Genomic DNA, 27,794 nt, shown 5'->3' with positions numbered 1-27,794 from the left:
GTCAAAGTGAAATGGGAGATCTCTTTTCGGTACATTCACCTACGATGACTGCGGACTTCGTCCTCAAGCAGCCCGTGTTATCACTTCAGGTAAAGCGTCCTCCTCCCTCCCCGGGATGTGCGGCGACGTTGGCCAATGTGACCCCGAAGTCAGACAAACCAATCAAGCTAGAAGGAAAGGTGTGCGGCCTGCTTTAGAAGCCGCTAACCATGAATGCCGACCCCTCTCTGCCCTGTTACGAGAGAACGTGAGAGACAAACGCTTGCTTATGTTGCCTGCGCAAAAAGGAAACCCAACTCCTGTCCACCGTCTGACAGCCCACAGCGCAGCGGGCTCAGCACTCAGCACGCGACACCGCCAGGGGCCCCGCCCAGACCGGAAGAGGTCCCGCCCTGCTCGTGACGTCACGGAAATGAGGGGCTTCCGCAGAGGATGTCCCGCCCCATTCCCCTTTAGACCTGCCTACCTCACAGCCACCTAGAATATGCCTGCTTGCCCCCAACATTTTTCTCCTCGCCGTGAGAACTTCCTCGTGTGACATCCTTTCTTTTTTTCCTTTTGGAAGTTCCGCGTGATCTTCGAGCTCTGAAACCGCTTCCACGGAGACAGGCGCCCTAAAGGCAGCCCTGCGCCCATGACGTAATTTGAGCGCCGACGCAGGAAGGACCCCACTTGCTCTGGCATCCGCTTTCGTCACTGTCTCAGCTGAGCGGCGCTGGTTGAAGGGGCACGTGCGCTGCTGAATGGAGCTGGTCGCTGGTTGTTACGAACAGGTCCTTTTTGGGTTCGCAGTACGCCCCGAGCCAGCTGCAGGCGACGACCACGAGGTAAGAGCGCGCGCCGGGAGGGACTGCGGGAGGAGGGGCGCGGGAAGGTCTGGTCGGGTTCCCGCACGGCCGTGGTAAGCACATCATCACAGGTAAACACACTGATCTCTTAGGGATTAATTGATGAATCAAACTCAAACGTATAATTTAGCTTTTTAAAACCTGGAGTAGGCATTTTCGTAAAACGAGATCATGTTTGTTGGGTTTAGTAGACATTCTGGCCACGGTGCAGGAAGGAAGCTGGCAAATGAGTCCGTTGACAGCCGGTGTACGCGTTCAGGATTTAAAGAAAGAACAGTTCGCTTTTACTGAGTTTTTGTCCTTGAATTTGACACAATGTTAGATCTGGGTCGGGTAAACCTCTCGTTGATAAAGTGTCTCCAGTTCATTCAGTGTTTTTGAACCCTTACCACGGAGCCGTTAATTGGTAGTGGAGGTGCAAAGAAGCCAAAGGAATGGGTACAGCGCTAGAGAGCTTGCCGACATAAGGGCAAAGGAGACAAATGCGTGGAGGCAAATTAGAACAAAATAGAAGTATTTTTACTGGATGTGTGAGCAGAAAGGTTAAGTAAATTGCCGTTAGTCAAACAGATAGGACATACCCAGGATTAGAAATAAGATCTCTTAACTTTTAATCCAGTAGTATTTTTTCCTAAGCAAACCTAAGTATCTCCTAGAAACCCATTCTTTTCAGTACTTCTTTGTGAAAAAGTCAAGGTGTCAGTCTTGAATTAACCAGAAAACTGGAGGGATATAACTTGAATAATTACTTTGTCTCCTCCTGCTTATTAATCTTTTTGGCTGGAAGGTGCCATCTCTTGTATCTTAAAGATGATGCCATTGTGTTCTCTTTGTAATAAAGTCACTACATTGTTCCAGACACGTAGTGGTCTTCCCAGCAGCCTCCTGAGGCAAATACAGTTATCCCCATGTTACAGATAAGGAGCCTGAAGTTGAGATAGGTTAAGTGACCTGCGCAGTGCCACACAACTAATATTGGGAGACCTGGGACTCAAGTCCCTAGATGTCTCTGAAACATGAAGCTCTTATACTACCCGCTGCTGCTTCTAAACCGAGACAGACCAGAGCTCAGATAATCAACATTCCTTCTGTAAAGTCACAAGCAAAGATTGTCTTTGATTTATGGTCATAGCAGCCCCTCAGGAATATTGTGCCTTTACTCAAAAGAGCCTCCCTTGGTCCTGATTGATGGAAGGACTGTCTGATGCTGTAGTTATTTAGAAATTAATTTGCAATGACACATCTTAAGTGTGTTCAAAGAAATCTGATGGATTCTTCTTCCGTGGTTTGTTTGATTTGCTAATACTCCTTTTTTAAAAAAACTTTTAATGTTTATTTTTGAGAGAGACAGAGTGCGAGTGGGGGAGGGACAGAGAGAGAGGGAGACAAGAATCCCAAGCAGGCTCCAGGCTCTGAGCTGTCAGCACAAAGCCCGATGTGGGACTCAGACCCACGAACCGCGAGATATGACCTGAGCCGAAGTCGGACAGTTAACTGACTGAGCCACCCAGGTGCCCCAATTTGCTAATACTTCTTGATGCGTCTCCCTCAGTTTGAGGTGTGTGTATGTATTCAGCTCTCTTATTCCTCGCACTCAACCAGTCTCACTTATTTTGTCCAAAAGTTGCATATCAGTAAGCGTAGAGTTCTTGAGATCTCATCATTGGTCATTCTCTAGGGCTTATTTTAGTACTAAGGGAGACACAGTGTTTATCCTGTTTATTTTTCTTTATAAGACTTGTCATTTATACTCCTCTCTATGTGATACCATATTTATTTACAGTTTGTCTCTCCCACAGGGATGGCAGTTACATTAGAATTACCGCTTTCTTTTCTTCACTGTTACGTATCAACTGTCCAAAATGATGCCAAGCACATAGTAGTCATTTAGTATTTGAACGAATAAATTCAAATCAAATCTGAACATTTGAATGAATGAATAGTGAAGTCTCACATATAAGTACATATATGAAGGAGTTAAGGATTGGAATAGGACCTTAAAGTAATCCGGTCTCCATAATTGTTTTGGAGTCTTGATTGCCGTCCTGTCTCCTTGCTGCCTGCCTTTTTTAATTCTCAGGGTCTTTGTTTTTCTTAGTCTGCTATCCTTGCATAGTTTTTTCTCAATTTGTAAGTATCCACTGGTAGTTTTCATGGATTGTGGAACCACTTAACGTGTTTCTGGAGAACTGTGATGTGATTGTGACACTGATTGCGTGTTTTACTCTTCAGCAAAAATGGACTCCCGTGGCTGACTTCACTCACCATGCCCACACTGCCTCCTTGTCAGCGGTGGCTGTAAATAGTCGTTTTGTAGTCACTGGGAGCAAAGATGAAACAATTCACATATATGACATGAAAAAGAAGGTAGACCATGGGGCTCTAGTGCATCACAACGGTAAGAAAATTATATCCTTAAAACAGTGGTGAGGCGTCATTACTTGACAGTTTGACTTGAGTTGAACAATTCATTAAGTGCCTATTACATAGTAGATTCTGTGCTAGGAAATACAGAAATGAAAAAAAACATGTCTTTTGTTTTCAAGTTCTTCACGGTCCATATTGAGAGACAGAAGGGGGGCACTTAACTGCATCTGGAGGGAGTGGGAGGAAGCAGAAAGTTCCCTAAAATGACATCTGACTGAATTATCTTAGAAGAGAAGTGCCAGTTGTTAGCCAGGTGAAGTTTCAAGGTGGGAGAGAGGGCATCCCAGGCAGCACGGGAAGTGCACGGAGCACAGTAGCAGCCTCATGCTGATGGCTGACTTCGTTGAGGGAGTACCACGTACCCAGCAGTTTGCCAGTAAGGTACAGTTGCATCTTCGGCTTCCTAGAAGAGAAAACCAAGACTCAGAGATGTTTTGTAAGTTGCCCATAGTCACAAAACAGTGGAACTGGAACTCAGACCTAGGTGTGGAGCCCATGTCGTTAACCACTGGGTGCATGGGGACCTGTAAGCAAGTCAGTATTACGAGAAGGTTAGAACGGAGGTTAAGGTGATTGGGGAATTAGACAGGCCACGTCCTGGATGGTCCTTGAGAAGAAGAGGTTAGGGATTGAATGGTAGGGAGGGGCGGTGTGGGCTTGAGGAAAGTGCTGGCACCTGGCATACGAGAGATGCTGACCAAGGACAAGCAGAAGGACTAGTGAGAGTCTGCCTGATTGAAGTTGGAGGCTGTGGCCCGAGTAACATCCGTTTGCACTAAGCTCCAGGCATTTTTGTGGGGAGCAGAAAGTTACCCGGTACCCATGCAACGGAAGGATTGATTTACAAAGGATTTTGATGAAAGATGGTTTAAGTTGTCAGTCTAGAGAAAATGGAGTGTTAAGGGCCTGCAGATCTCTGAAATAAAAAAGCACGTGGAGTGAATGAAGGGGGCAAGAAGGGGCTGGTGAAAGGTGAGGTTGCAGGCAGGGAAGAGATTCTTCAAGAGTTGTAATGTGGAGCAGCTCTAGGTGGTAACATGTCCTGGGTGTAGGTGCGAGGGACTGAACTAGAGAGGAAGCAAAGGTCACTGGAGTGGAGGTCAGGGCCTGGTGATTCTCCAGTCATGCTTGGGTTTTCCGCACTGATGGTGAAGTTGTCCAGGATAGTGGTAGGATTTAGGGATAAGAAGACTGAATAGGTGTGTGTTTTTCCAGTATTGAACATTATTCTGTTTTTATTGTATTTTCCCAAGGCACAAAGAATGAGGTTTAACACGTGTTCCAGGAGAAGGGAAATGGAAAGGAAGAACTCAAAATAGTAGAATCAGTTAGATATGTGCTTAGTTTGGGGAAGCTCTGCTCAGGTTGTTGATTTCCTGCGATTAAAGGGAGATAAGACAGCTACGCACTGATTTCTAGCAGTAATTTGGAGTGTTCAGTGTCTTTCTCAGATGGTCCTTAGCTACTTTGACAAGTTTTTGCTTTTCAACAGAAGCTAGACTTTGAGTGAGTTCAACATATGTTCTTTTTCCCTTCTGCCTCCTATTCCCAGTTCCTTCAAGAAAGTCCTCTCTCCCTTAGGTGTGGAAGAAATAATTTAAATCAATCTGGTCTGCCTAAAGCCATTGGTACAGGTGTTGCACAATAAGGATGAGACTGACTTAGAAGGAGTTTGGATGGGGATGAAGTACGGTTCCTAACTTCCTTCATTCTTTGTATAACTCCTGTTTATCTAACAGTTGGTAATAGATAAGATCTTTACCAAGGTAGGAAATAAGTTGATAGAAAGGAAAATGGACAAAGGTGGCTAAAGACTCCCACTTTGATAAGGTTGTATATTACCCCATATATTTGGGGATGGGGCTGGGCAGTGTGCAAAATTATATTTATCAGAGAACTTTTACCCTTCCCTATAAAGGACAATGTAAAGGACTGACCAGGAGGTGGCAGGTGAACAACAGTGACCCAAGGGTTCATATTCTTATTTGAAAAGGACAAGATAGTAAATATTTAGGCTCTGCAGCCATATGGTCTCTGTTTTGATTACTCAGCTCTGCTGTTGCAGTGCAGAAAACAGCCATAGACATTTGGGAACTGAACAAGCAAGTCTGTGTTCTGGAAAACTGCATTTATTAAAACAGGCCACCAGCCAGATTTAGCTTAGAGACAGTAGTTTGTTGACCACTGAGCTATAGGAAGAGTAAGCTGACGGACACAAGCTTTAAAGGATAGGGAGTTTTATTTGAGGGTCAGGGTATCATGCATTGTCCATATACAGGGACTGCTTTTGGGGGTCAGAAGAATGCTGGGTTCCTCTATCACCTTAACCTCCTTCCAGCGAGGTTAATATTTGAGGGTATAGAACATGTTTGTCTCTCTATCTCAAGAGCTGTAGAAGAAATTCATGGGAGATTCAGGTTTTAATTTTTGGGCAGAGGGGAGTGGAGTTGTTTGTGAAGAAGTTGAAAAGCTGTAGGAAAATTTGTGAACCATACAAAGGAGATTACAGAAGGCATAGTTGAACAGTAGGACAGTTTATAAAATTGTTTTCATAAATTCTTTGTGTTTTAAGATTTAAAAAAATTTTTAGTTATTTTTTTAAAGATTTTATTTTTAAGTAATCTCTAAACCCATTGTGGGGGCTCAAACTTACAACCCCGAGATCAAGAGTCATCTGCTCTGCCAACTGAGCCAGCCGGGTTCCCCTGTAATAAATTCTTAGGACAGTGAATGAAAGCTGTAGAAATCAAATAGAAAACAGCTCCGGAGTGATAATAATTGGATTGTGGATGATTGGGTAGCTAACTAACTGATTAGAAAGTAATAATCATTCATTCCTCTCTTCTCTTTCAATAAAGAAAGAAAGGGAGGGAGCCAGGGTGCCTGGGTGGCCTCCAACTCTTGATTTTGGCTCAGGTCAAGATCCCAGGTCCTGGGATCCAGCTGCATTGAGCGTGGAGCCTGCTTGATGCCCCTCTTTCCCACTTGTGTTTTCTCTCTCTCTCTCTCTCAAAACAAAAACAAAAACAAAAACAAAACCCACACAAAGCAAAAACAAAAACCAAAACAAAGAAAAGGGAAAGGAAAGGAAGAAGTTATATGGTTGTATATCTTGGTTTGTTCCCCAGATTAGCTGGTTTATTAGTTGGTTTTTTTTGACTTCTGCTCAAACAATCCTAGCCAGCCGTCTCCTAAATTTATGATTCTGGACCCATAGAGCAAGTAAATGAACTGATTAGCTCTAGTCTGTATCTACAACTAGAGAAATTCTGTTGAAAGTATTTGCACAGCCTTGAAATTGTATGTTCTGATATGAAAAAATTAATTTCTTCACCTAAGACTTTAAGGTTTATTTCACTAATGCTGACGTTAGATTTTTACTTACCACAGCATAGCCTTCAAACCAGGAATGGAGTTTGCATTCAAAATGAACATTAAGTTGGTCTATTTCGGTTTTTCCACAGGCACAATAACTTGCCTGAAATTCTATGGCAACAGGCACTTAATCAGTGGGGCAGAAGATGGAGTCATTTGTGTCTGGGATGCAAAGAAATGGGAGTGCCTGAAGTCCATTAAAGCTCACAAGTGAGTCTAGTCCTTTCCCATTGGTGGTCTCCAGGTACCAGTCAAGTTGGGGGCTAACTGTTGGTTTCCTTGTAGAGGACACGTGACCTTCCTTTCTATTCACCCATCTGGCAAGTTGGCCCTGTCTGTGGGTACGGATAAGACATTGAGGTAAGGTCATTAATGCCAAGAGCATCTTTTCTCAGTTGTGGTCTTTGTTCTCCAAGTACAATAGCAGGAACCTAACCATCAGGGTATTTTTTACTACAATAATTAGATACACTTCTGTCTTGTGTCCTGGCTGTCAGCTACTTAGAGATACTGCAGTACAAGGAAAAGCTGAAAGCCAGTGAACCTTTTCGTGACGGTAGAGGAAAAAAAAGGACAGACTCTGTGTTCAGACATACACATTACATCCCAGTCATTCATTCGGAGTTGGGAAGCAAAGAGGATGGTCCTAAAAAGCAATGTTTTAAGAGGTGAAACCTTTTGAAAATATATTAAACATTTTAAGTAGGTGAAAGGGGTGTGGGAATGGATGCATTAATCTTGCTTAATGGTAAATATTTCCAGTGTTGTTGTAAGAAACATGACAGTTCCAAATAGCGGCATCTGTAGTAAATTGTCATTCGAGTAAGTGTTCATTACGCTTACCTTTACACCTAGTAAAAGTTACCATGCCATAAGTGAGCTTCCTGTTTTGCAGAACATGGAATCTTGTGGAAGGAAGATCAGCATTCATAAAAAACATAAAGCAAAGTGAGTACTTTTATTTGGAATGTTTTTTATAACTTGATGGAATATGAATGTAGACACACACATTCTTGTGTGTGTGCGTGCGTGCTCACCTTTGTTTCCCCTGCATGATGGTGGTTACCTCCTAGAGCAATGCTTTGGGTTACTTTTCCCATTTTCTTTTTTTTCCCATTTTAGATTGGGATTCTTGTTGTGACTCTGTCACCTACCAGGTCTCTGACATTTGATGATTCTTTAATCCAGTTTATTTTCTAAAACTTAACTTGCAAAATATGCATCAGAAATTTCTTATGAAGGGTAAATAGGACAGTGGATGTGAAATGCATGGTACAGCTGTTTGCTATTTTTGTTATTACTCTGGTCATTGTTTATGAAATAAAAAAAGCTTTTTTTTTAACTTGCAGATGCTCACATAGTGGAATGGTCCCCAAGAGGAGAGAAATACGTAGTTGTTATGCTGAATAAAATAGATATCTATCAACTTGACACTGCATCCGTTAGTGGCACCATCACAAATGAAAAGAGAATATCTTCTGTTACGTTTCTTTCAGTAAGTGATGAGAAATCAGTGGTGGAATCTTAGTGTATATGATGATGGTTGCAACTGTTGATGACATTCCGGATATTCTTTTTCTCTCTTCTAGGAGTCTGTCCTTGCAGTGGCTGGAGATGAAGAAGTTGTAAGGTTTTTTGACTGTGATTCACTAATGTGTCTCTGTGAATTTAAAGCTCATGATAACAGGTATTTTTTTTTTTTCCTTGCCAGTCTCTATGTGTATGTGTGTATGTAAGTGTAGAGTCTCCAGTAAGTGTCACGTATGCAACAGTTTCATAAGGTAGGGTACATTCCTACATATATATGATTTCTGGAGTCTGAGAGGATGGTAGAAATGTCTTGGCCTTAGTGCAAAAGTAGGGAAGTTGTCATCAGGACTAGTGATTTGCACAAGATGTTTTTCCAATAATATTAGGCTTGGGGCCTAAAATCAGTCATATTTGAAGAGGAACAAAAAAAAAACGATCTTGAGCTTTGCCAGGATCTCTCTTGTCCTTTTATTTTATTCCTCTTTTCCACTTCTCCCTGTGCACACTACTTGTTTTTCCTGCAGGAGAAATATGTGACAGCAATGACTTCTGTTTTATGCCAGTCTTTCTTACCTGTCACGGCTCACTGTATCTCTGTGGGTAGACACTGCCGTTCAGAGTAAAGGCTAAGTGACTTGGCCAAGGTTACCCCACTGTTGGGTGCTGGAGCTGGGATCCAAACCCAGTCCTGTCTGCCTCTGCTTTTTCTACTACAGTTTTGGGAAGGGTGATAATGCACTGTTCTACTTTAATGTGCTTCATTTACTTGTCCTTTTATGTCTTAAGTAAGTCCTAGTTTTTACTTTCCAAATAACAGTTTTTAAGAAATCTCTTGGCAATACTCAAATACTGCAGTGTACCGGCCCTGGTTTTCCCCTGCATTAGGAAGTGTTCATTCAAGGCCATGTCAAAGGTACTTAATAACACTAGTACACTTAAGCTAACACTTAGGATATTTGGCTGTTTATTCATTTAACAAGTATTCATTGAGCATCCATTAAGAACTGCACTTAGTATTTAATGATGAATGGAAAAGACAAGAAGTTGCATTTAGTGGCTCTAGTCGTAGAGCAACAGACAGACAATGAACAAGTAAGCAGGTAATTAGAACAGGAATAGAAATGTGTGCTGTAAGAATAACAGACATAACTTGCACAGTTTGATCCAGAAGCGGGGAGGGGGTAGGACTTGAGAGGGGTAAAAGGGAGCCGTTTCTGAAGAGACAAGTGATGACACGCAGTCACCTGAGGGAGGAAAGAGCTGGATGTATTTTAACAAGAGATGGAAGAACTTTGTGACTAGATCAGAGTGAGCCAAATGGTACATGGCCTTGTAGACTGGTGAAGAGTTTAGATTTTAGCTAAGGGCCTTTGTAGATTTTTTGTTTCTTACTGTGGAAAAATGTAAAGGCCAATAGACCAGTTTAAGGAAGCAACCCCCATAGACCCACCACCCAGCTTCAGCAGTTGTCAGTTTATGGCCAGACATGCTTTATATATACCCCCAGACCCTTCCTCCTCTCCTGTGTTACTTAAAAAAAAAATTTTTTTAATGTCTATTTATTTTTGAGAGAGAGAGAAAGAACCAAAGCCATGAGTGGGGGAGGGGCAGAGAGAGGGAGACACAGAATCCAAAGCAGGCTCCAGGCTCCGAGCTGTCAGCACAGAGCCCGACACGGGGCTTGAAACCACGAACCGCGAGATCCACCCAGACACCCTTATCCTGTGTTATTTTAAAAAAGATCCTAGTTTTGTAGGATTTTAAGCCTGGGAGTAACATGATTTGATTGATAGTTTTAAAAAATTGTTAGCAAAAATGGAAGCAGAGAGACCAGTTAGGCTCGCTGGTAATCCAGAAGAACAGGGGTAGTGGCTTAGACTAGGGTGGTGGCATTGGAGGGGGGGTAGAAACAGGTGCGTAGGAGGAAGCCCGTGGTTCGTCTTCGTTGTCTTACTTGGCTCTTCATACTGATCTTGGAGTATCTTGAGGTGAAGGACTTTCAGTATCTTTATGTCATTTGTGATAACCTAATTACTTATGGTTATCATGATCATCTTTTCCACTTTTTCTTAACATATCGTTAATAATCCACTTTATCTTAGAACTTAGACCCTGAAAATGGCGCACTGACTGATGGGGATGTGAAGCACAGTTCTATTTTAGCACCGTTCCTTGAGCAGTTTGGAAGCACTTGAAACATTGAAAAATTGAGAGATTGTGTGCGTAGAAGCTCTACAATGGTATTGTACTATCTGGAAGAAAGGATCCTTTATGGTGTTAATATTTCTATTTTAGGATAAAGGACATGTTCAGTTTTGAAATTCCAGAGCATCATGTTATTGTTACAGCATCAAGTGATGGTTTCGTCAAAATGTGGAAGCTTAAGCAGAATAAGGTTGGTGTCTCAGCACAATGTGAATGGGCTTTAATGCAAGTCTTTACTATCGGTATTGTTTTGAGTGAAGTGAGGTGGAATATTTTCCAAAGGTCATAAGGCAGAGATCTTTAAAAAAACCTGAAATCTCTTCCACGCGTGATTGATACTCATAGTTTAAAAAAAAATTTTTTTTTTTAACGTTTATTTATTTTAGAGACAGAGAGAGACAGAGCATGAACAGGGGAGGGTCAGAGAGAGAGGGAGACACAAAATGTGAAGCAGGCTCCAGGCTCTGAGCGGTCAGCACAGAGCCCGACGCGGGGCTTGAACTCACGGACTGCGAGATCATGACCTGAGCCGAAGTCGGACGCTTAACCGACTGAGCCACCCAGGCGCCCCCGGATACTCATAGTTTTAAAGTTAGGGTTCCAAGAGCCACGGTGGGGGTTGGTGTTGTGAGTCTCAGCTGGCAGGATACGAGAACTCGTGCTTTTTCAATCAGAGAAATGCTGCTTTCTTCTCTTTTGTGTATAGATTGGTGTTCTCTGTAAGATTTTGTTAGATAAAAATGCTGCCATTACTGGGGTGCCTGGCTGGTCGGTAAAACACGTGACTCTTGATCTCAGGGTTGTGAGTTTAAGCCGCATATTGGGTGTGGAGCCTATTTAAAAAAAAAAATACTGCCATTACTAAAAACTCGAAAATTCCTGATCAGTAATCTTAGAATAGTTTTGAACCAGATAAGTGGAAAATTAAATCCCTTTAGTGGTCTCACTCTTAACAGATTTTCTTGTTTTTACTTGTTTTGCTTGGTTCTCTTATAAACCCATTCTACAAATGTGGTTTGTCGAGTGTGTGCTTTGTGCAAGATTCTTTGTTAAAACCTAGAAATGAACGAGACACGATCCTTTTCCTTGGTGAATTTACAATTTCTGAATATTCAGAAAGTGCCTTGCGAAGGGCATAGTCAGACCAAACATGGATCAAGATAATAGAATTCTTCTAAACAGTGTATTTTATTCTCAAGAAAATATAGTAAGTTTTGAATTAAGTTCACTCAGGGGTGCCTGACTGACTCAGTCAGTAGAGAATGTGACTCTTGGTCTTGGGGTTGTAAGTTTGAGCCTCACGTTGGGTGTAGAGATTACTTAAAAATGTAAAATAAAACCTTTGAAAAAAAGTTCACTTGATTATGGAAAAAGAAAAGTATTTAAAATTCCCCCATGTTAAGAATTCTTCTTTCTTCTGTTTTAGAAAGTTCCTCCATCTTTACTCTGTGAAGTAAAAACTAATGCCAGGCTGACATGCCTTGGAGTGTGGCTAGACCGAGTGACAGACACAAAAGAAAGCCTTCCTCCGGCTGCAGAGCCTTCTCCTGGTAAGTGAAAGTGATTGTTTTTTAATTAGCTCTTGAATTGTTGAGGTGGAGGACATTCAGATAACTTCACTTCATCATCAGGTTGTGTTTATTTCAAGAAGGAAAAAGCAGTCTTTAAATGCACTGTCTCGGGGCACCTGCGTGGCTCAGTCGGTTAAGCATCCGACTTCGGCTCAGGTCATGATCTCACGATTCATGAGTTCGAGCCCCGCGTCGGGCTGTGTGCTGACAGCTCAGAGCCTGGAGCTTGCTTTGGATTCTGTGTCCCTCTTCTCTGCCCCTCCCTTGCTTGTGCTCTGTTTCTCTCTGTCTCTCAAACGTAAATAAAATATTAAAAATAAATAAATGCACTGTCTCTTGTGTTTTAGTAAGTAAAGAAGAGTCCAGAATCAAAAAGGAAGCTGGCAATGTAGTGCAGGAAGAAGAAAGGCAGTCCAAACCTAATACGAAGAAATGTGGTTTAACTGATGACAGTAATAAGCCAACGAAAGGAAATAGCCTGGTGTCAACCAAGAAGAGGAAAATGGTAGAAATGTTGGAAAAAAAGAAGAGAAAAAAGAAAATATAAGTGATACAGTCAATCCCACATTCCTTCTATGAGAAAAACTTACTAGATGGAATCATTCTTTTCAAATGTGCCTGCCTCCTCCCCTCCACGAGTAAAAGCTAGAAATTTCTTCTTTTGGAGAAGATGTACAGCTTAAAAAAACAAACACATTTAGATGTTTTCTATTTTTGTTTTTTATTTTTAACAATGGTAAAACAATTTTTGGTAGGCAGTGTTCTATTATATATTATATATCGTGATATATAGTATGTTAATGTGTAATATATAATTTTTACCATTGTATAAAGCAAATAAAGATCTTAAAATATTTAGTTTAAAATATGCACAGTTTTGAACACATTCTTTACCAGAGATGGATAAAAAAGTTGTTTTTCAGATTTTTCTCCTAAATGGGGGAAGAATAAAACTTAGCCTTCCTTTGGCTTCTTCAGATGGTTCTAGTACTTTTAATGCAGATTTTGATCCTTTTCGTAACCAAGGTATAAAAAGATTTTCATACCAGTAAGTATATATTAAGACCAACTCAAAACTCATGGGCACGTAAAATATGTATGCATAAAGTGTATGCTTAAATTCAGGGCTATGTCCTTAAGGTTCTTAGATTGCCAAACCTCATCAGACTACTCTGCTTCCATGCTGTGGATGAGAAGATAACTGAAGGTTTGGAAAATGACATTTTCCGGGTATGTTATTTTTTTTTCCCCCATCTGTTTCAGGCCAACAAAAACAGTCATTTAGTTAATCCAATAAAGATAATCTTAAATTCAGCCTGTTAATTATAATCTTGTCATCTCTCTCTTCCTTGCCCACCCCCCCCCCCCCCCCCGTAGATTCCTGGGTATTTTGAAAAGACACATTAATAGAGGATTCATAGATGTGAATTAGCTGACCAGATGTCAAATACCTAAAGCCGACAGGGGAATCCCTCCTGTTCAGGCTAATTAAAACATCAAGCATTTGGACACTGGAATTGCCACTCACTTCACAGGAGGAAATCATCTAGGAAGTGAGCCAGAATCCGTGTCTGACATTTCAGGCTACCTCCTCGTTAACTTCAGACCTACAAACAAAGATGAATATAGATTTGGGTTTTTTGTTAATGTTTTTGTTTAAATATTTAATATTTTTTAGAGCAGTTTGAGGTTTATAACAAAAGGGAGAAGGTGCAGAGATTTCCCATGTACCCACTGCCTCTACCATGCACAGCCACACCTGATATCCACATCACTCATTAGAATGGTACACTTTTTACCAGGGATGAACCTACACTGACGCGATCGATTCACCCAAAGTTCATGGCTTACCTTAGGGATCACTCTTGGTGCTGAACACTGGATGGGTTTGGAAGAATGACCTATTATAATGCACAGAGCATTTCCACTGCTCTGCAACAACTCTTGTGTTCTGCCTGTTCATCTCTCCCCTACCCAACCTTCCACGATCACTGATCTTTTTATTGCCTCCATAGTTTCGCCTTGTCCAGAATGGCATGTACTTAGAATCCTACAGTACTGTATCCTTTTCAGATTGGCTTCTTTCACTTAGGAATATGCATTTAAGTCTCTTCTGTGTCTTTTCATAGCTTGATAGCTCATTTCTTTTTAATGCTCAATAGTATTCCATCGTATGTGTCACACATTACCACTCATTCACTGCTGGAGGACATCTTGGTTGCCTCCCAAGTTTTGGCAGTTACGAACTTGCCGTAAACATCTGCAAGTTTTGGGGTGGATGTGTTTTCAACTCCTTTGGGTAAATACTAAGTAGTGTGACTGATGGACTGTATGGTGAGTGTATGTGTAGGTTTGTGAGGAACGGCCATCCTGCCTTCCAAAGTAGCTGTACCATTTTTCAGTCCAGAACATTTGTCAGTGTTCTGGATCTTGGCCAATCTTGTGTGTAGTGGGATCTCGTTATTTTAATTTGCATTTCCCTGAGGACCTACGTGGAGCTTTTCCTATGCTTATGTGCCATCTGGATATCTTTGGTAAAGCGTCAAGCTACTTGGCCTATTTTTTAGTTAAATAGTTTCCTTACTATTGAGTTTTAAGAGTTCTTTGTACTTCAGGGGCGCCTGGGTGGCTCAGTTGGTTAAGTGTCCGACTTCAGCTCAGGTCATGGTCTCACAGTTCGTGGGTTCTAGTCCCGCATCAGGCTCTGTGCTGACAGCCTAGAGCCTGCTTCAGATTCTGTGTCTCCCTCTCTCTCTGGCCCTCCCCCACTCATGCTCTGTTTCTGTCTCAAAAAAAAAAAAAATGAAAAGTGTGTATATGTATGTACACACACACACACACACAAACGAGTTCTTTGTATTTTGGATAGCAATCCTTTATCAGATGTGTCTTTGGAAATATTTTTTTCCCTGTCAGTGGCTTGTCTTCTCATTCTCTTGATAATATTATCTTTTGCAGAAGTTTTTAATTTTAATGAAGCCTAGCTAATCAATTATTTCTTTCACGGGTCATATTTTTGATGTATCTAAAAAGGCTTCACCATCCCCGAATGTCATCTAAGTTTTCTCTTAAGTTTCTTTATGGGAGTTTTACAGTTTTGCATTTTCCATTTAGGTCTGTGATCCATCCTGAGTTAAGTTTTGTGAAAGATGTTAGGTCTGTGTCTAGATATTTTTTTTTTTTTTTACACATAGATGTTCAGTTCACCATTTGTTGAAGAGATTATTTTTGTTTTGTAGTATTACCTCTGCTCCTTTGTCAAAAATCAGTTGGTTGTACAGTTGACTCTTGGACAATGTGGGTTTGAACTGTATGGGTCCATTTACTGATTTTTTTCAATAAATACAGTATTGTAAATGCATTTTCTCTTGTGTTTTCCTAGCATGTTCTTTTCTCTAGCTTTATTGTAAGAACACATATATAATTCACATATAACATACAAAATATGTGTTAACTGTGTTATCAGTAAGGCTTCTGGTCAGCAGTAGACTTTTAATTAACTTTGAGGAGAGACAAAAGTTAATATGCAGATTTTTTGACTGCCTGAAGGGTCAGGGCCCATAACTGAGCTGTTCAAAAGTCATCTGTATTTGTGGTGGTCTATTTCTGGGCCCTCTATTCTGTTCTGTTGATCTACTTGTCCTTCCCCTCTATGTACAGTCTGCACATAGTCTTGGCCATCTACATGTCGAATTATCCACTTTGATACTGGTGTCTGAGCAGATTCTCTTCCCAGATTCACTCTTTCCCAATTCAGAATGCACCATGTCACCTATATCTCCCCCTCCTTTGTTCACTAGCCCTGTGCCAGGCGCTACCCTAGATTCTGGGTGCTGAAAGGAAAAGTGTGATCCCAGCCTAAAGGACGAAAGTTGGTAAATAATTACACATTACGTGAACAGATCTGCCTGGATGACTCTCCTATAGCCTGAAGCCTTTTTGAGCACCCCTCCCTTCTTTCCTTTTGTTGAACCACACCCTTAAGTATACCCTCGGTGCATAACATCCTTGATCTGCCCTGCAAATATGACTGACACATACCTATTCTTTTTTTTTTTTTAAGCTTAAGTTTACTGATTTTAAGAGAGAGAGTGTGCGAGCAGGGCAAGGGCAGAGAGAGAGAATCCCAAACAGGGTCAGCGCAGAGCCCAGCGTGGGGCTCGAATCCATGAATCGTGAGATTATGACCTGAGCCTAAATCAAGAGTTGGATGTTTGACTGAGCTGCCCAGGCACCCAGTTACTTAAAATTTAAATCCAAGTTAATATACAGTATAATAATGGTTTCAGGAGTAGGATTTAGTGATTCATCACTTATAATAACACCCAGTGCTCATCACAAGTGCTCTCCTTCTTGTCCATCGCCCATTTAGCCCATCTTCCCAACATCCCCAAGCAACCCTGTTTGTTCTCCGTATTTAAAAGTGTCTTACGGTTTGCCTCCCTCCGTTTTTATTTTTTTCCTTCCTTTCGCCTATGTTTGTAAGTGAAATAAGTCAGAAAGGCAAAGATATGATTTCACTCATATGTGGAATTTAAGAAACATACCTAGTCTTTAACATCCTCCTCTTGGGTGGTCCCTCAGCACATACTCTGTTGCAGGATTTTTTTTTTTTTTTTTTTTTTTTTTTTTTGGCCTCAATACCCCGGGTTTTGTTGTCTCGGCGCTTTGAAGAATGAAGAAGTGGACACAAAATGAGCAGCAGGCAAAAGTTTATTCGCGTAGAAGATTAGAAAGTAAGACTAGGGGGCGCCTGGGTGGCTCAGGTCATGATCTCGCAGTTTGTGAATTTGAGCCCCGCGTCGGTCTCTCTGCTGACGGCTACTGACGGCTCGGAGCCTGGAGCCTGCTTCAGATTCTGTGTCTCCCTCTCTTTCTGCCCCTCCCCTGCTCACGCTCTGTCCCTCAAAAATAAAAGTTAAAAAAAGTTAAAAAAAATAGTATGAAATGTCTCTTTATAGACGGGGGCATTTGGAGGTGAATACCCACAACACTAGGTAAGGATCTTTGTTTTATAATTCTGGTCAGCCCTCCCTTCCCTTCCCCCGGGTTCCTTCTTAGGTCCTCCTCTTATCGGTGAGAGAACTCTAGGTGCTGGGTTGTCCATTCCTTATTGGCTCGATTCCATTGTGGGTGCTATGTGGCCATATCATTCCTTGTGGGTCATACCTTTTATGGTCTGTCTTTCACAAAAGACCTTTTGTGAAATTCCTGAGGGGAACCTGAGAGGGAGGAGGTGGTGACTGTTACATTCTTAAGAGGAACCGTACGCCGGAGGGAGTTTTTCTGTGGTCAGATGCTCCCAGCATTGTCCCAAAATATGTGTTTCCACACCCAGGGACCTCCGGTCCTCACCTTTCCCTCTCTGCCTACTGAATCCTATCTTTTCCTATCATACTCCCTGCCCCTGGCACTCGAAAAGCAAGTCTTAGGGCGAGTGGGATCCAAGAGACCTACTTGTCTTGTGGCAGCCAAAGGAACACTCCGTCCACAAGCCCCCTACTAAGGGGCCATTTCTTGTCAAGCTAGACTCGTCGGCCTTTCTGTTTGGTCTAGCGGCTCCTTTGGTCTTTGGAGGTCTTTTGGCAGTCACCTCCCTTTCGCAGAACACCTGTAATGGCCTGGGATGGTCAGGGGCCGCTTGACTGAGGACTTTAATAAAAAAAAGGAGATGTGAGTTTTTAGACAAGGATAAAAGGGCATTTCTGGCAGAGGAAATGGGGTGCTGTCTCAGCTAAGAGAGACTTAGCTGCGAGACACAAAAAAGCTGCTCTGGCTATTCTAAACAGAGGGCACGGGGCTGGAGTTTTAACAAAGACACAGGTGCGTCGGACAGAAGAGAACCAGAGCTCAGAAAGGGAGAGGGTGCAGTCAGGGCGGTCTCTCCACCTTGTCTCCAACTCCACGCGTTGTCTTCACGCTTCTCTCTGCAGACCGGCCTCTCTTACTCCACGTCTGTTCTCACTCAGTCCATGCTCACTGAGCAGCCGTTGTGTGCCAAGCACCATTCCAAGCGCCGCATAAACATCCTTCTCAAGGAACTTACGTGCTGGGTGGGAGGATGATTGTGCAGTCAGTAAGTTTTACAGCATACTGTGTATGGAGGTAAGCGTCATGGAGAAAAATAAGCCGTGGAGGGAACTGCGGAGGGATTGCAGTTTTAACCCAGATAATCCGGGAAGGCCTCACTGAGCGGGTGACCTTCGAATGAAGACAAAGGAGGTGAGGAAGTGAGCTGGGAGATGATCTGGGGAGAAGCTCTGGGCTGATGAAGCAGCACGTGCAGGTGCTCAGAGGTGGGCGCGAGAAAGGGGGCCATTGGAGGGATTTGAGCATATGTATCCACAACTGACTCATAACAGGAGTGCTCTGGTCACTGTATCGAGAACAGACGAAAGGAGTTAGGGCAGCTCTGCCATTTATTAAGGCCAGTGGCCATGTCCCTATTAGGTAACCTCTTTCTCCTCTTGTGTTTGAAAGCAAGAGATAATAAGAGTCTCTAGTCCAAGGGTTAGTATGAAGATTAGACGAGTTCATCTACGGAAAGCACTTCATGCAGTGTCTGGCTTACAATTAACACGCCGCATGTTTTCTTTCTGATAAATGAGGTCCCAGAAGCATGTGGCAGATAGGGTGGGTTGAGAACGCAGGCAATATTTTTTCATAACCTCACTCATCAATTTCCTGGGGAAAGGTTTTATTGATGGATGATGGTCCTCTTCAAAGCTACAAAATAATCCTGAACACCTAGAAACTGGTATTGTAGATCCTCAGTAGACGTCAGGTGAAACACTGCAACCGGGAATTTGTTTTTGACATTTTTGTTTTGGGATTTCTTAATGTGTGAAGTCACACATGAATGAGGTTCCAAAAAGGGTCAAATAATGCTGAAACTGAGGCACTATTCCTTCTTCTTCACAAGCTCTTCCGTTTTGGCCGACGGACTTTACTGCTCTGGTTATGTGCGTGGCTACGTTTGTCTGTCTACCGAACATGGTCTGGACCCTAGGCCTCTGTGAAAGAAACAAACAGAAACAACCTGTTAAGAAGCCCCAGTGACCAGAGGACTAAAAACTTCTCCCTCACACGATCTTGGTCACACTCCATTGACACATTTGTGGCTCAGGGGTTCCTAGCTGAGAACTGAGCTATCTCCTAAAATATGTTAATGCCAATGAGAAACATTACTGAACACAAATCGTTAATTTGGTTTACTCTGTAACTAACTGAAACAGAGCAGAGAGCCAATGTATTTGACAATAAATTTTGGGGCTACACACAGAGAAATGGGGTGTGCTACGGGTTGAGGAATGACGAGGCAATACAACATAAAGGTGAGGGTGTAGGTTTTGAAAGACCTTACTTCAAATAACAGCTCTACCAAGCATTACAGTTGTAGGTAATTAACTTAATCCTCTGTGGTTCAATTTAAGTCTAAAGGGCAGGGGTAAGATCATGGTGGTGATAACTAAGGTTTACGTATACACCTGTATCGGGAGGCGTGCATCCCTAAGTCCGTTCCGAGGTGGTTAAGATAGGTCCCGTTGTTGGTTGTTAAGCGGAGTCTTCCAGTAATTTGGTGAGGATCTGGCCTACTAGAATTACCAATGGTTCTTCTTAGTCCTTATCTGCTTTGGCTGGTAAGAATCAGCGATGGTAACCACAGGGTTCAGTTTGGGTATCTGAAAGGTTAAGAGATGTTGCAAGTGACAAGGTTTTGTTTTGGAAGATGCGGGAGCTGCAATCTCCTTTTTTTCACTGAAGACTGTATTTATAAGATTTATCTACGTTGATCCTTACAGGGGATGAAGGGGAGAGAGACGTCAAGGATAACATCCAAATTCTGGTTTACAGCGATTGAGTGGTCGCGCAGGAAACGCAGGGAAGAGACGCAATCTGGAGAGGGAGTGGAGATGATGTTTCGTGGACACTGGCGCATACTGCGGTAGTAGGAAATTATATTTCACTTATCCTCTCCCTTCCTTTAAGTTGCTTCTCAGATAACAATAAAGCCACATTATTGTCTGGCTTGTGGCCACCAGCTCTGCAGGAAGAAAGTAGTTCTTAACCATGGCAGGCAAAAACCGTGATTCGGGGAGTGAGAATCCTCCCGGATGGCATGCCTTTGGTTTACACCAGGTTAACCTGGCCCAGCTCGCGAAGCCACTTGGAAAGACCCGACTCAAATTCTGGGTTTCAGGCGGGCTGCTGGCGAGCCGAGCTTCGAAGGCCGATCAGCACGGCCGGAGCGGCGATTGGGAACACCGGCGTAGGGACTCCAGTCTCGCGCCGCGACTCTCCGCCCCACCTCCCGGACGCAGAGCGCTCGCCTGGACGCTACCTCCCAAGCCCCGCCCCAGGCGTCTCCCGTTCCTGGAACGCATGCGCGCGCCGCGACACCTCCCCCTCAAGCCCCGCCCCATGCTCCGCCCCACCCCTCGGTCCGCCTTGCCTTCGGGACGCAGAGCGCGTCGCGACGTTTCCGGCGGGGCCCGGACTCCCACGCCTCGCCGCTGGTACCCCGCGGTCGACCGGTGCAGTCGTAGGGGAAAGAGGTTCGGTGCTTGGGAATTAATTACTATTTTATATCATTTTGACTTGTTTGGGGTTATATAAGAGGCTTTGCTGCCGCTTACTCGTTGTCCCCCGGATCCAGGCAGGGGCTTTAGGCTGCGTCACAGTTTCCTTTCTAGTCGTGCATTTTCTGCTTTCCTTAAAGTAGTCGTGAATCTTGCAGAACCCCTGAGCTCTGGAGGCCAGTGCTTACCAGTGTAGCGTAGCGGTGATTAGTTTCCTGGGGGTTTTATTGCTTTTGCTGCTTGAAAATCTCGCTGAGTGCTACTTGCAATTAATGACTGGCACAATTCCAAGTAGCCCCTGCCCGACAATTAAAAATTTAAACAAAAGGTTGTATTGCTTTCAAGTTAAACCATACCAGATGCATTTCTTTGCCAAGAGCGAAGTGTTCCACGTTAATTATGATTTGGACTTTCCTGTATTTTACCCCCCCTCACCGTCCCCAGTCTAACAAGAGTTAGGAATTGGATGCAAAATTAAATAGCTGTCTGAAAGTTTTGCAAGTGTTGAGTTTTGAAAGAATTCAGTTCTTTGGGCAGGAGTGGAAAGGGGTAACTGAAATAGTTGAATTAAGGTTACAGGAGATACTTAGTTTCCGATTCAGTAATAATTTGGTTAGCTGGTGAAAAGGTAAACTTATCACCTGGACAGAGCTGGTCCGTGAATTTTGCTGTTTCCTGTAGTCCTGTGCTATTGGAATGGAGGTTATTACCAAAATGGTTGGTATCTGCTCAGCATTTACTAGCGGCTAAGCACGTTTACTTATTATTTTGTTTAATGCCCACAGCAGCTGTAGGAAATTTGTACCATTCTTATCCTCATGGTACAATGAAGGAAACTGAGGGTTAAGAGAGGTTGGGAGCTTGTCCATTACTTCTTAGCTGCTAAGGAGTGGAGCTGGAACTAGGATCCACTTCTTTCTGACTGCTAGAGAGACGTGCTGTTTACCACCTCTGATCCAGTCCCTCGTTCCCAGGTGCAGCAGGTGTACTCTTCTGTTGGAGTGAAAGAGAACAATGCAGAAGGACTCTGGCCCGCTGTAAGTACACAGTGATTGGGAGTAGAATAGCCAAGAACTTCTCAAAACCAGAGCTTCTTTCCTGATCTGAAAAGTGCACTAAGTGTAGAGTGCCGGACAGCCTGGGGTATCTGAGCATTGGTCATGTAGGCTGGGAACCTGAGTTTGAGTCCCGGCTCCGTCACTGTCTCCAGGCAAGTCCTCTAACCTCTAGGCTTTATTTTCATTTGTACAGTGATATGACTGTTCTGGAATGATGACGTTTTAGTCCCATCCTGTGATTGTGGTTTTTATTTTTTAGACATGGTTGGCACTGGTTTCTTACTCTTTTATTTTCAGAGTGCCTTTACACTGGATTGGCTTTGGCTATGCAGCACTGGTCGCTTCTGGTGGGATCATTGGCTATGCGAAAGCAGGTATGGTTTGTAGCTACCTGACCTCTTAAGATCTTCACGTTGTTGCTGGTAGAGAGTGAGTCCCCGGGGTCCCCAGAGTTCAGTCTTGTTTGAGTCAGGTTTGTTTGAAGCCCTCTAGCTGGGGTACAGGCTCCTTTTCAGTCCCGTAGCTGCCCCTGCACTTGCTTTCCCATTATCTGGCTGACCTAAGTCAAGCTTCTTGTCTACTCCCTTGTTCTTGGTGTCTTTATCTAAGATGCCGGGCAGGAGTGGTAGTAGATTGTTATTATCATCGACTACCACACATCTGCCTTGACCCCAGGGTGTTATTATCTCTGTGCTCTTTGGAGTAGGCAGAAACCTCTTTTCTCATCAGGCATAGTTCTATCAGCAAACCTGCTGTTTCTACCTCTTTCCTAGCCTGCATTCCCCACCCCAACACACACACACACACACACACACACACACACACACACACACACACACACACACCAGAATTCTTACTCTCCAGGCTTTGTTTTGTTTTAATTCACTGCCCCTATTTCCTTCTCCTTTGGGGATTTGCCTGAGGTTCTGCCTGTGGACAGTTCCAACGCTTGACAGGTTCATCAGGCCTGGTCAGGAGCCCTTCTTTGGTCCCCAGATGCAAGTGTCTGAATATTAAAAAGGAGAGGAATAATGTGACGTTACCCCGACTTCTCCGTAAAATAGCAAACGCCGCACACATTTGCCTGCTTGAGAGCTCCTTGGTTATGAGCTGTGTTGAGAGAAATTCTCTTGGCTGTTTTCCCCTGGAGGGAAAGGAAATCTGGTGACTTCTGTTGATGAGTGTCTGACGTTATAATGCAGGACTGTGTTTGCTTCTCTGCAGGTAGCGTCCCGTCACTGGCTGCTGGCCTTCTTTTCGGAAGTTTAGCAGGCCTGGGTGCCTATCAGCTGTCTCAGGATCCGAGGAACATTTGGGTTTTCCTAGGTACGTCCACTTCCCTGTCTCTCTGGTACAGTTATGTATCCAGAACATTCTACCCAAAGGCTCTGGTTCGGTGGCATGTGGCAGGATCTTCACATGAAGACAGTTTTACTACTTCTGCCCAAGTGCTGGGGAAGTTTTAAAACTGGGAGTGGGGAGAGTGGTGCTGATTTCTGTTTACTTTCTATGTACAGAATACGGAAAGGTTTTCATGACTCACAATTTAGGTCTAGCCAACGGAATTAGTGTTAAGCTTGTACAAGGCAAGTAGACGTCTCGTAATCATTATGTCTGCCCACTGAAGAGCATGTGCTTGACCGTTACCGGAGGATCACGTGCCTGGGTGAGGTTTGCCTCAATAGTGCGTTTGTTTGCCTTTGCAAGTCACGTGTTAGCCCTTTAAAACTAAGCTGAATGTCTGGCATAGGCCTTGCCTTCGAGGAGCCTTTACGTTGACTGATGCTGTTGGGGTGACTGCGGGGCTGCTGAAGTGCCCCGTGAGCAGCCCAAACAGCAGCACCGGGGAGGAAGATCACTTCTTATCAGCGTGGCCTGGGGTGCATTTTCACTGAGCTCTCCCCACACATCAGCCATTCTGCCGGGAGCGTGGACATCTCGCCGTCTCCCCAGATACGCAGAGTGGGAACACGTGCAGTGCCGGCCCTTAGAAGAGTGGTGGGGAGAACAAGTGTGTTGACCGAGTGGCTCGTGCAAGTTGGCACGGGTTGGGAAGGGAGGTCGTGGCGGCTGATTTGGGGCATGCCCGTGGAAGGAGGAGGCGCCCCGCTCTCAGCTCTGCCTCCCAGCTCCCTCGCTCAAGCTCCTGAATGACTTTTAGGCTTCCTTTATCCTCGTGTCTGATTCTACTCCTGCTCTCAGCAACTGCCCTCGCTGCCTACGTAAAGGAAAACAGCAGTCATCACACGGAGGCTCCAGCATGCCATCATCACCCAGGCCTTCCGCTGTGCTGTTTCTCTCTCAAAGGCCAATCCCTCCACCCACGCTTTGGGTCTCTTCTCCCCACCTTCTTGGGGTGTTATGCTGCCAGAGATGTCATCTCTTATTTGTGTTCTGCCCTGCGGGTGAATCCCTCCCACTCATGTTCAAAGGTGTCCTCTCTTACCCATTAAAAAAGAAAGGACCTCTCGTGACCCCACTTCCTTCTCCAGTTGCCTGCCCTTCTTCTTCCCCTTCAGCAACTTCCCTAAAACAATCCGTTCTACTCCCTGTTTTTACTTCTTCACCTCTCACATTCTCGACCCCCCTTTTTGTGTCCTTTGTCCATGGAAATAGCTTTCCTTGAGCCTGTCAGTGACCTGGATTTTCAAAATCCAGTGTATATACTTTTAGTGTTTATTTACTTATTAGAAAGAGCGTGTGCCTGAGCTGGGGAAGAGCAAGAGAGAGAGCGAATCCCAAGCAAGCTCCATGCTCAGTGTGGAGTCCGACACGGGGTTCAATCCCATGACCCTGGGATCATGACCTGAGCTGGAATCAAGACTCAGATGTTTAACCAGCTGAGCCACCCAGGCAACCCGACTGTACATTTTTTAATCCTCATTCTAGTTGTCCTTTTAGCTTTTTCAGCATAGGAGACCAAGCCATTTTCCACTCTCCTGTTTTCCTTCTTATTTTCTCGTTCTCTTTTGTTGACCCATCTTTCTTCTTGGCCATTAAATATTTAAGTTCTTAAGACCTGGCTCTTTGTATATTTTTTTTGTTTGTTTTTAATTTTTTTAATGTTTATTTTTAAGACAGAGATAGAGCATGAGCGGGGGAGGGAGCAGAGAGAGAGGGAGACACAGAATCCCAAGCAGGCTCCAGGCTCTGAGCTGTCAGCACAGAGCCTGACGCGGGGCTCGAACTCCGGGACCTTGAGATCATGACCTGAGCCGAAGTCGGACACTTAACCGACTGAGCCACCCAGGCGCCCCGTATCTTCTTTATACCGTCTTGCTTGGCAGTGTTATTGGGGTCTAGGCCTTAAATTACCATTGAAACGGAAAATTGATTCAGAAAGGCATCACTCCTCCAAGCTTTACTCATAAGTAAAGGTTGTGTGCTTGAAATCTTGTCTCCAGGCATCTGCCCAAACGTAACCTCATGTCCTTACAGATGTGTTTGGTGCCGGTGTTTTCCATCCATTTAGATCTTGTCCTCCTCCCATCTTTCTGTCTCCTTCAGCAGTCAGTCCCTATTTGCACTACCTCCAGCCCATACCCTGAAGTGTCTCCTTCTGTGTCTCCATGGCCACCGTTCTCATCCCAGTACCCCTTATCTGACCTGCATTCTTGAGGAGGTTCTTCAGTGGTATCCCGACATGCTCTGGTTTCCCTCCGGATTGTTCTCCATGGAGCAGCTCGAGTTCTGATTTTACAGTCCTCTTATGTTCACGTATCCCTCTGCTTGGTATGCTTTGTTGGCTTCTCATTGCTCTTGGGCCGAAGAACATAGTCCTCAGTATGGCTGTCAGGGCTCTGTGCTCTGGCCCCTCTTCCTCACTGGCCACAGTTGAGCCTTCGGTTCCCTCTCACCACAAGGCCCCACCATTATTATCCCCTCTCTTGGAATGTGCTTTCTTCCCCCTTTTAGCTCTTCACTCCTTTTCAGATCTTGGCTTTTTGGTCTTCGTTTCCTCAGCAAATCCTTTCCTCATTTTCCCGAATAGGCGGGATCCTCTTAGAGGCCTTTTATGATGGTAGTTTTGCCCTCCAGCACCTAGTGCAGTGAGTGCATGGGAATACATGTAATAGGTCTTCACATGCTGACTAGCAGAGCATACAGTTAAGGTAAATACATCAACAGGGAATAGAAGAAGACCTACCGCAAATGTGGAGAAAACTATGGCGGAAGAATGGTGGGTAGTGAGGCCGGGAAGGCAGGTTTGGCCCAGATGGTGAGGGCCTTATATTCCAGTCTTTGTACTTAGTCCTATAGGGCGCGGGTGGCCACGGAGCACCCCCAGCGCTCCCCCAGCGTGGAGGAGATGGTATGAGAGGGGATCTGGCCCTTGAAAGGTGGGTGGGACATTGGTTCTCCCGTATAGAAGATGTAATGATACTCGATTCTTTCTGTCTTTCCCCTCAGCTACATCTGGAACCTTAGCTGGCATTATGGGGATGAGATTCTACCACTCTGGGAAATTTCTGCCTGCGGGCTTAATCGCGGGTGCCAGGTATTTTCTGTTCCCTTGCCGTTCGTCACCGGGATGGAGTTGAGTTTAGGGCCCCAGATACACTGTACATTCCAGAATTTACTTGTGTTGGTATACCTGATGCTGGACATCAACCGAAATGATTTAATTTACACACAAATAGGAGAGGCTGCAAAAACAGTAGTTGATTTGATGTCAGAATGAAGTAAGTAAGTTCATGGCTTTGCTGTCACGTTTGCAATCTGGTCCATCCTGGCTCCTGCCTCCGTCAGAAGGAGCTTCAGGCAAAGCCCTGACAGCGGCTCTTTCTGCGACTTTCAGCGTGCATTCCAGATTTCTTAGACGTGTGGGTGTCCTTTATCACTGACCATTTTGTTAAAAGGGAGTTTTGACTGAATCCTGCTGGCTAACTTGAGTTACAAAACTCAGACCAGATTGTTTTTAAAAACGTTTTCCTTACGTGTGATAAAGATACTCTGAGGACAGAATTTTTAAAAATCTGTTCGAAAGAAGATCACTAACCTGACTTCAGTCATAGTTATGCTGTCAGGCATAATGCTTTATAGTCCGTGTACACCAAGGTCAAGAGCAGTAAACTGGGAGACCGGAAATCTACCATTAACTAGCTCAGTGACCCCGAGAGACCTTGGTCTTTCAGCCTTCAGTTTGCTCATCTCTTTGAATTATTGGCAGTGAGATTAGGAACTCCCAATTCACACGTACCATTTTGAGGCGGGTGCAGGGCAAGACTGCCCCTTCGCATGTTACTACTTTCGTGTTTCCAAGAATGAAGTCTCCACCTCTGCCTGCTCGGCCTCGGCGTCTCCTCATGTAGTTGCGAAGGGCCTGTAGTCTTAGTTTCTTAAAAAAAAAAAAAAAACAGTCGAGTACCTGTTGTGTTCTTTACCTGATGTGTTTTTGTTTATGTGTTTCTTTTGAACAGTTTGCTGATGGTCGCCAAACTTGGAATTAGCGTGTTGAATAGACCCCATCAGTAGTAGTCATGTCCCAGCTTGGACTCATGAAGATTTTACAAACTTCTCCAATATCAGTGTATTAAGAGAAACAAGTGCAGCATTTTCACATATTCTGACATTTTACTTAAAAAAAAAAAATGACATTGAACTTTGCAGAAGAAATCATTCATTTCACTACAGCCTTAAAGAGGTGGTAGTTTGTAACCCAAGAGCTCCTTATTACACTTTGATTCTTGTGTGTTGATGTTCTCTCTTCTTTCTGTGTCTATAGGTAAAACCTCAAAGGGTAAAACGTTAGGTATCAACTTTGGGGACCCCCAAACCCCATGCCCTACTCAGAACAGTGTGAAAAACATCTCTTATGAGCTTTAGGGTTTCTGTTTTTTGGCTCATCTTAGAGCACAGACCTACTTTGAAATTATGTTAAATGAAATACCAATGAAAATAAAATTTACCATTAATATTTTCTATGGTGTCTTCGTTGCCAGAGTTGTCTAGAACATAGACTGGGATGTGAATGGCAGGAAGCTATGGGAACGTGGAAGTGTTCAGTTAATGTTTTATTTAGTAATTATGTATTTTGAATAATTTAAGAACCAAGGAAAGCTATGTATGACTTGATTGTACATTGCATCGAAGCTTGTTTTAAAGGTGATCTTTAGTGAGGATTTCTATGGTTAGGACTGTGTAACAACAGCAACAGAATGAAAAAGAAAAAATGAAATTGTGGTTAATTAGCTAACCTAT

At 43.8% G+C, this 27,794-nt stretch overlaps 2 protein-coding genes across 2 annotated transcripts; both read left to right on the top strand.

The window, feature by feature from the left end:
• The first annotated feature begins 578 nt into the window (after positions 1–578).
• On the top strand, positions 579–13,279 carry PAK1IP1 (PAK1 interacting protein 1). The gene is made up of 10 exons (XM_015534702.2): positions 579–827; positions 3,081–3,246; positions 6,740–6,860; positions 6,936–7,010; positions 7,546–7,598; positions 8,000–8,145; positions 8,240–8,337; positions 10,476–10,575; positions 11,812–11,935; positions 12,304–13,279. The coding sequence occupies exons 1-10, from the start codon at positions 744–746 to the stop codon at positions 12,501–12,503; spliced, it is 1,167 nt and encodes a 388-aa protein (XP_015390188.1). The 5' UTR covers positions 579–743; the 3' UTR covers positions 12,504–13,279.
• A 7,115-nt stretch (positions 13,280–20,394) lies between these two features.
• On the top strand, positions 20,395–27,513 carry TMEM14C (transmembrane protein 14C). The gene is made up of 6 exons (XM_007073110.3): positions 20,395–20,511; positions 21,510–21,572; positions 21,891–21,967; positions 22,818–22,919; positions 26,004–26,091; positions 27,014–27,513. Exons 2-6 carry the CDS (start codon positions 21,550–21,552, stop codon positions 27,066–27,068), a joined length of 345 nt encoding a protein of 114 aa, XP_007073172.1. The 5' UTR covers positions 20,395–20,511; positions 21,510–21,549; the 3' UTR covers positions 27,069–27,513.
• Positions 27,514–27,794: the final 281 nt, after the last annotated feature.

The sequence above is a fragment of the Panthera tigris genome, chromosome B2 (assembly GCF_018350195.1).
Source record: "Panthera tigris isolate Pti1 chromosome B2, P.tigris_Pti1_mat1.1, whole genome shotgun sequence".
NCBI classification, from domain to species: domain Eukaryota; kingdom Metazoa; phylum Chordata; class Mammalia; order Carnivora; family Felidae; genus Panthera; species Panthera tigris.
The sequence above is the reverse complement of the archived record's forward strand: the minus strand, read 5'-3'. Positions and strand labels throughout refer to the sequence as shown.

What these genes read in the sequence shown, in the direction of transcription:
- PAK1IP1 (XM_015534702.2), top strand. Translation starts at nt 744, where the DNA reads ATGGAGCTGGTCGCTGGTTGTTACGAACAGGTCCTTTTTGGGTTCGCA. An exon ending in GGCTCTAGTGCATCACAACG is followed by an intron (nt 3,247 to 6,739) that starts GTAAGAAAATTA and finishes GTTTTTCCACAG; the next exon opens with GCACAATAACTTGCCTGAAA. An exon ending in GGTACGGATAAGACATTGAG is followed by an intron (nt 7,011 to 7,545) that starts GTAAGGTCATTA and finishes CCTGTTTTGCAG; the next exon opens with AACATGGAATCTTGTGGAAG.
- TMEM14C (XM_007073110.3), top strand. Translation starts at nt 21,550, where the DNA reads ATGCAGAAGGACTCTGGCCCGCT. An exon ending in GAACATTTGGGTTTTCCTAG is followed by an intron (nt 22,920 to 26,003) that starts GTACGTCCACTT and finishes CTTTCCCCTCAG; the next exon opens with CTACATCTGGAACCTTAGCT. An exon ending in GGCTTAATCGCGGGTGCCAG is followed by an intron (nt 26,092 to 27,013) that starts GTATTTTCTGTT and finishes TCTTTTGAACAG; the next exon opens with TTTGCTGATGGTCGCCAAAC.